This window comes from Octodon degus, unplaced genomic scaffold (genome assembly GCF_000260255.1).
Source record: "Octodon degus isolate 3935 unplaced genomic scaffold, OctDeg1.0 scaffold00009, whole genome shotgun sequence".
Lineage (NCBI taxonomy): Eukaryota > Metazoa > Chordata > Mammalia > Rodentia > Octodontidae > Octodon > Octodon degus.
In genome coordinates this window covers 7,414,535-7,423,122 of record NW_004524585.1, presented here as the reverse complement: position 1 = coordinate 7,423,122, position 8,588 = coordinate 7,414,535, and the positions used below count along the sequence as shown (strand labels likewise).

At 41.2% G+C, this 8,588-nt stretch overlaps 1 protein-coding gene across 1 annotated transcript; it reads right to left on the bottom strand.

Annotated features, from left to right (window-relative positions):
* Nucleotides 1-6,938: 6,938 nt before the first annotated feature.
* LOC101589600 (tubulin-specific chaperone A-like) lies at nucleotides 6,939-7,522 on the bottom strand. Its single transcript, XM_012513214.2, has 3 exons — nucleotides 7,514-7,522; nucleotides 7,107-7,313; nucleotides 6,939-7,025 (listed from the first exon to the last, which is right to left on the bottom strand). The coding sequence occupies exons 1-3, from the start codon at nucleotides 7,520-7,522 to the stop codon at nucleotides 6,939-6,941; spliced, it is 303 nt and encodes a 100-aa protein (XP_012368668.2).
* Nucleotides 7,523-8,588: the final 1,066 nt, after the last annotated feature.

Below are 8,588 nucleotides of genomic sequence, written 5' to 3'. Positions count from 1 at the left end.
AGCTGTTCAGGAAGTTTTATTCAATGAAAACACTGACAAATTTTAAACAAGCGTACAAAAAAGTTCTCTTGTAAGACCTGGGGAAAGAAGCCATAACTGGGAGCAAACGTCTCATATCTTTCACTAGTGTTTTGCCTCAAGTTTTCATTCCAAACCCACTACTATTATGGTCTAATGGACTATATTGGATTACTTTACTAATTCACATACTTGCAAGATTTAAATGGCAATGGAACACACATCTCTGACAAAAGTAAACAAAAAAGGGAGATATAAATGAAGGACCATTTTATGGTGTAAAAAATATGTATATAAAAATAGGATAGATATACAGCTACTTTCTATTAGTTCAATGAAAAGATTTGTACTAATAGTGTTTAGAGAAGATGTCATGTCTGCATCTTGTACTATGAATAACTACTACAAAGACAATATGCAATGTACTAATTATTGTAACTGTCCTACTAACCTGTTTTGAAACTGTCTCAATGCTATTTCTTTCTCAATAAAATTAATATTAAAAAAAGTTTTCATTCCAGTATTGCATAGAGCTTTGCAAATTGACCTTGGTTTTTAAGCCTGGCTCATTCACTAATTTGTTTGTATTTTCTTCTCTGCACAATATGAATAACATTGGTACCTAACTATTTGGTTTCTTTTATTTTTACTTTCTGTATTTTAGGGAAGGGTCTACAGGGTGTTCAGGGTCTCACTACTAGATTGGACTCATAGTGATCTGCCTGTTTACAACCTCCCAAGTGCTGGGATTACAGGTGCTCACCACCACACCCAGTCTCAATTGCCATCTCAGCAGGGCCAGCACAGCAGGCCCAGGGATTGAACCCCTATACCCTGTGCCTGCTTGCAGGTGCTTTAATCCACTGAGCTATTTGGCTGGCCCCTTATTTGGTTTATTTCATGAGAAATAAATGATGCAATAGATGGATGGTGCTCAGCACAGGTCCTATCCTAAATAATCATATACTGTTTTTCTCTGGACTCTCAGGCACAGAACTGCTATTGTTCCCATAGCTTCATGGGCTATCCTAGCATATGGTGAAAAGTGAACCATGAATGTGGATATGGTCCAAAGACATTAAACCACAGTTGTACATAGATGGAATAAAAAAATTAAAGCCATGAAAGGTGGGGGTTCTCTTCATGAAAGTATGGTATGAATAAAAAGTTTAGGGGTGATCAAATGGACAGCTCTTAGGAGTTCCCACACACATGAGGCTTCCTCTGACTCACTCTGTTCCTTATTCATTTTCCTCTCCTTAAATAATACACAGAGTGAAACCCCACCTGTTCTTCCTTAAAACCATATGTCTGCACATCAGTACTACTGCTGTACAACATTAATTCCATAGAGATATATATTTTGTTAAAAAAATAGAGCTGGAACTTTGTTAAAAGTTAGAAAAAAAGTATTTTCAGTGTTAATAAAATTGTAGCTTGAAGAATTAATTTTTCCTGTTCAATATTTTCAGAAAACAAGATCCCTGTTGCATTTATCTGTTGCTGGTTATAATATCTGCTACAAGAAAGCAATTCTGGGAGAATGCACCCAGGAAGCACAGGCTAGATCAAGAGCCTGTGTTTGTCTTTTTGTTTTACTTGTAGTACACAATGATTACATTCATCGTGGGAACTTGGGAGGTGTACACAGCACATCTCAACTCTTCAACCTGCCACCCCAAGAGCTGGTGTTACGCTTCACGTCTAAACTATGGTATCCAAGTCTCCAGTATGACAAAGAGTGTATTATATTAAGTGACTCCATAGATGAAAGCAACAGCAGTGACAGAATTCAGCAAAATGCTCACCACAGTTTCAACATACAACTGTTATTTAACCAAAATTTGCATGCAAACAATGAAATTAGAAATCTGGCAATGAATTTAGGAGTCATCTAATTCAAATCTCTTTTTATGGATGAGCAGGCTAAACTTCCTAGAGCTGACTTGTTCAGGTTCGTATAACTCATCAGCCCTCAGAGCTGAGGGCGGCAGACAGCTCCCCAGGGACTTCCCTCCCGCTTCTCATGCTCTTGAGTAATCTCGTCCCCTGAGTCCGTGCTGGCTTGGTAACTTGCAATCAATAAAATAATGGAAAAGTGGTGAATGTTACCACTGAAGTAGTTCACTACAAGACTTTGGCTTCTGTCCTAGCTGCTGTGGCTTCTTCCCCTCTGTTGTCCTCTCCTGGACTCTGGAGAAGCCAGTTGTCAAGTTATTTTCCAGATGGCTTATGTATAAGGGAACTCCGGAGCATCTGGCTGACAGCCAGGGAGCAACTCAGACCCTCACTTTTACAGCTTTCCCAAGGATTCGAACCATGTGAGCAGCCACGGGAATGCGTTAGGAAATGGCTGTTTCCTCAGACGAAGCTTGAGATGGACCACAGTGCTAACCACCTCCCAACACTTACATGACTATTTTGTAAAAGCCCTGAGTCCAACTACTCAGCTAAGCTGTGCACAAATTCCTGACATTTTAAATAAACTGTAGCGTACTCTGTTATTCACCCATAGATGAGTACAGTGTCAAGCCTTGGTCCTAAGTGGTTTTGTGTCATCACTCATAAAGCTGCTAATGTATCTAAAACTACCCTCTGAGAATTCTTTTAGACATTGCCTCTTTTTTTTTTTTTTTTTGCATATTTTCTGTTTACTTTAAAACCTCTTCTTTTTTATGCCAACCTGTGTTTTACTACTAAAAAAGTTTTTTTTTAATTTAATAATTTAGTTTTTATTTCTTTTAATTGGCAAAGTCCAGGTCTGGCCAAATAGCTCAGTGGATTAAAGCACCTGCAAGCAGGTGCAGGGGGCAAGGGGTTTGATACCCGGGCCTGCCATGCTGGGTCCTCATCCAGGGTGTACTGAGAGAGCAATAGAGACTGGGCATGGTGGTGCCCACCTGTAATCCCAGTACTTGGGAGGCTGTAAACAAGCGGATCACTATGAGCCTAAGCTAGTAGTGAGGCACTAAATACCCTGTAGACCCTTCCTTGAAATACAAAATAATTATAATAATTGGCAAAGTCCTGCATAGGTTCTGTACCTTCCATTTAAGACAATGTAAACATTGTCATGGCATGCTATGCCAAAATGTGTAGCCAGAAACTCTTGTTAGACACAGATGAGATTAATCTATTTTTTAGAGCTCCATCGGCCTCAAATAAGCTGAAAAACAAAAACTGGAAAACCTGGAGCAGGTTAGCCCTGGGATACATTGCCTCATTCCCAAAGTTGTTTCCTTCTGTCTTATAATTTTATCAGGCAGCTACCCTTGCTGATTGGATTACTTCATACATGTATAATAAATTTTGTGCGTTCACGAGGCTATACTATTATGGCAATAGTCATATTCAATTACAAAATCAGTAGCTGGCCCTAATAAATATTTTGATAAGGCAATCTTGTGTATGTGGTCTCTATAGAAAATGCTTACCAGGCAGAGTTCGTTGCTGCTTATAACATACAGACAGTTTACACCAATTCAGAAGTTAGAATGTGAGAGCATGCTAGATGGTGGCCCAGGCCGTCCCAGAAAAAGATGACAGAATATCACTTAATAGTAGTAAACAATAATTTGATTTTAAAATTGCTTGCTGTTCCAATAATTCCAGGGTGCCATCCTCTCTGCATTTAGCACTTTTTGAAGTAAAAGGGTGGACCATAAATATTGTATTACCGTGATAGAATATCAGAATCAAAAAAAGAAGGAATATCAGAATCAATTTTCATACTGTTACAAATACTTTAAAGTAGAAATTCTCCAAAAGACCCTTTTGGGTGACGTAACAGATGTGCTAAATCACAGCATGTCTGGTTGCATGGAATGTGGCCGCGAGGCACCTTCAGTTTCCCTCTGCCTCCTTAAATTTCCCCGTGGAGACAGTTCTTGCTCTGCTTTCACTCCCTACCGGACTGTGTAACACAACATCCTGCAGTAACTGAAACTTAAGGAGCACCATCTCGCCCCAGCCGGTGTGTCTGCTCCAGGGCAAACACAGCGTCCTGCTTGTTTTGAAGAAAATTCTGTCCTTGCCAGCAGGGGTGAGAGGAGTGATTCCTCCCTTTTTCCTCTCACCTCCACCTCACCCCCAGCCCTTATTCCTCACCCTTTGCAGCAGCTGCTCCTGAGGGCAACGAGCGGAAGAGAAGGTTCAAACCTGGCTGAGGTCCGCTGGCACTACCGCAGAAGTTTAGGGCCGCAGTTGCCAAAGTTGACTTTCTAAGACTCTGCAGGGTCCTCCTGGGTTTCTTGAGCCCAGGACCCTGGTGCAGGCACAGCACAGTCACTCTTTGGCCACTCCTGATGTGCACTGTTTCAGTGGCTACTGAGACACCCACGTCTCTCACTTTTGGAGTCCTGACAGGCGCCAATCTTCCGTCCTGAGCAGGAGGATCCCATTCAAAAAGCACAGGTAAGTGAATGGCCTAAAATTATAGTCAGATGGGAGGCATAAGTCCTGGTGTACCACAGCGAGGTGGGACAGCTGCAATTAACATTAATTTTCAAAATAGCCAAGAGAAAGGATTTTAACGTTCCCAAGACAAAAATGGATAGGTGTTGCGGGACAAGCTGTGTATGCCAGTGGCCCTAGCTTGACCATCATATATAACCTGTAAGAATGGAAACATCACATTGTGCCTCATAAATATGTAAAACTATATCAATTTTTAAAATTAAAAATAAAATTTAGAGAGACTGGAAATCAGGCTCAGAATCCCCAACCTTGGCCTACCATTCTCTCACACTGAAGTTTCTGTTGGAAGGCAGGTTCCCAGCTCGCAAAGGCGGCCTCACTCTGTGGCCTCAGGCCCGCTGGCTAAATGCATCAGGGGCCACTGTGCCCCAGGACCAGGGGGAGCCCACCCCACACTCTCCAAGTACCCCACCAATGTCTCCTCACTGCGTTTTGTATGGAGAGGCAAACTCTCACTGCAGTTCTCTCTGAACAAATTTGCTCCATGAAATCTCATTTTCATCAGTGAAATCCTTTTTATTCCCCTCACATCGATGTGAGCCACCAGTTAGTTGTAAAGCCATTTTTAATCAATTCCTTGAAGGTGTTGCATGTTCACTTTGGAAAAATCGTAAGGATCATAATTTACTTCAAAATTAAAATAAAATTCCAAGTTATCATACCTGATAGAAGGATCTGAGCTATGATGGAAAAGTTGAGTGGCAAATCAGTCCATAATTCTATAAAGCTCGGATACTTCCACTGTGCCCTCAGACACTGCAGGCTAGACTGTTGAGAAAGTATGAATCGAAAAAGATATAAGGTTTGTGCACCCTTCTCTGAACCCATTACAAGATAAACATAAAAATGCCCCCTTCTGACATCTTAGGTGCTTGGGTGCAGCCTAGGTCAAAGTGTTATAACTAAGTTATAAATTCCAGACGAACATTATTCTTCAAGCACTGACACAAGTTATAAGAGAGCTGCTGAGTAGAGCAGTAAGAAAACAAAGAACACATCCAAAGGTGTGTAGGAACCAGCTACGAAATGCGTCTAGCAGTACAGATTTTTTTATTATAATGGATGCTTTATAAGCATCAGTGGGAATTGGCTGCCTCGTTGTGAAGGAGTGCATCATCTGGGGCAACGCTTTATATGATTTAAATCATCACTAGTGGATCCTTGAGTGCACTAGCTACCTGTTGCTGGGATCTAGGCTAGACTCGGGAGTGCTTCCTCTTCTGCTCTCACATGATATCTCTTGTATACTGTGTCCTCCGGGGGCACTGACTGAGGCTGGGAATCCAAGGTGGCTTCATTCACATCTGTCACCTTGGCAAGGCTGCAGGAGCAGCTGGGAAGGCCACTGACTCTTCTCTGGCTGTCTGTTCTCTCTTCATGAAGCTGCCAGGGATTCCAGGAGAATGCACCTGGAAGCTTTTGGGCCTGTGGTGGCCTAGACACTACTATTTATTTTATTGGTTAATGTAAGTAAAAAAAATCCAGACTGAACTTCCAGGGAGGCCTGGGAGATAGCTCGATGGTCTAAATGCCTGTCTGGCAAGCACAAGGACCCTTGTTCAATCCCTGGTATCATATGCTGTGTCAGCCCAAGAATCCCAGGTATGCCAGGCCAGCCACTGAAACCTGGCAAGGTGGTACACGCCTATAATCCCAGTGCTGAGGAGGCTGAGACAGAAGGATCACTATAAGTCCAAGCTGCGTAGCCAGACCTTGTACCAAATAAATATATAAATAAATAAATAAATATGATTAAACTTCCAGGGAGCTGGAAATGGGCTTCGCCTTTACATGGGAAGACCTGTAAGGAATTTGTAACAATCTTTAATTCATCATGTTTTAAAGGAAATAGTATACTTTGTTTTTAGAAATACTCTAAAATGCTGTCATTTGATAACTTTAAAACTCAAAACAGCAGCATTTATAAAGTGAAAAGTTTTCCTCAAAGAGATGACTATATTTGTGAGGCCTAAGAAAAAGATGAAATACACAGATAGGAAATATGCTGGAAGGTATGCCTTCCAAACCATCTCTCATTTTGCTTTTTTTTTTTTTTTTTTTTAAATTAGATGAACTCATTTATTTGACACATTAAATTATGCAAAGAAAAATATTTGCAACTGTAAAAAGAATTCCATTCCCATACTACTCAAACACCCAGCAGTGATAAAAACAATGAACTATAGAGTGGACCCCAGGACTTAATGCACAATGCAAAAGCATTGTGCAGAAAAATTTCAGGCCTTGGGGCTGGTGAGATGGCTCAGTGGTCTAAAGCACCTACCTAGAACAAGCTAAGCTAAGCAAAGCACAGGGACCTCAGTTCAATCCCCCAGCACCACATGCCAGCCAGCCTCGCCCCCTGGTGGGCTGAGCTGGCCACACACACACACACACACACACACACACACACACACACACAAATTAAAAAAAAAAGAAAAACTTCAGGCCTCTAATTTCACTGAGTCCAAAACTACACACGCTTCGTTATACTCCTCAGTTTCTTCCAAGTCTTTTTCACTTTCTAATATCTACTGAAGGTCAGTATATGCTACCTCTAACCTGTGCTGGCAACCTGGGATCATCATCCGGGAATCTTACAGGATCTCTGCCTGCTTTTTAATGGCATAATTTTCACCATCTTCAGCTTTCATTTTTTCAATCTTTTCTTCTTGTTGTTTTGCTTCTTTTTCATACATCATTTTTTCTTTGACTAATCGCTTCACCACGCCGGTCTTGATCTTGATCTGCCTCATACGGGGATGCCCATAGCGCCTGGACTCCCAGTAGAAGGGGCGGCACCGGCTGGGCGGTGAGCACTATGCACGGGGCGGCGGGGAGTCCTCATTTTGCTTTTTTGTATTTGTCATCTTTTATCATTATAACCTCTCAATCTAGTAGCAACTTCCAAGTGAGTCCTTATCCAATGAAATAAAAAGCATGACCAATGCGCATGTACAATAAAGCCATCAAGGGATAATCAGGAGGCATGATTTCGCCGTCTATTGACATTACTCACGTAAGCCATATCCACTGTCTATTGCTTCCTTGGTCAAATGAAAGGACACTAGGCCCGTAATGACAAATGGAATGCATTTGTTTCTACTTGGTGTTTTCCATTCTTTTTCCCAATTGATATGGAAACCTCCTGAAGGGTTATTGCTGAAACTTGATTTTTTTATACTAACAAAGTAGGAAAAAGAAATGGTACTTCTAGAGAATTTAATAGTTAATCAAAAGCTAATCTTCTTTTGGCATGGCTAAGTTGTACTCAAGACTTCCTCTTTCTCCTCCCCTCCCCTCCCCTCCCTTTCCTCTCCCTCTCCCCTTCCCCCCCTCTCTCCCGCTCTCTCCCCCTCTCGCCCCCCTTCCTTCTCCCTCTCCCTCTCTCCCTCTCTCTCTGGCAACAATTTGATTAGAAAGAGGTAGAACCAAGAAAACTGAGTTGCTGAAGACAGACAGTAAACTGGGGCTAAGGCTGCTCTTCTGTTACAGAAAGAATCTTCTATTCTTGACTATTCAAACAACAGCATCCTAAAGCCTAAAGTTGGAAGGTCCATTTTGGTGCCTTTTTAACAGATATTGGGCTGTTGCCCTGAATTTGTTAAGCACTTAAACTAAGCAGTAGCTAAGTGTAGTGTATTGAAAGTTGGAAGCGATACCCAAGAGATTACCCTGTCCTCACTCTTTGGCATCTAAATGAGTACAGGGGCTTATAGCTACCTCTCAAAATACTTCAAAATATTTAACTTCAAGTTTCCCGATCTGATACAGTGTAGACAACTCTAGACATAGTGGGAAATGTGGTCACTTCCCTACCAAGTATTAAATATTAATAATCTATTCATTTTTGAGAATTGGGAATACAATAAGAAATTACTTGGCTAAGGACAATTAAAATCAGCCTATCAAAACACACTTTGTAAGATTTTTATTTCTAGTTCCAAACTCTTAAATCCTGCTAATTTAGTATAAGACTCCATACTGGAAGCTAAGCTTGCAATTTGGAAGATGGGTTTTTCAATTTAAAACTCTCCCCCCCCCCTTTTTTTTTTATTACAGCCAAATGCAACATGCTGTTTTAAGATTTTGTA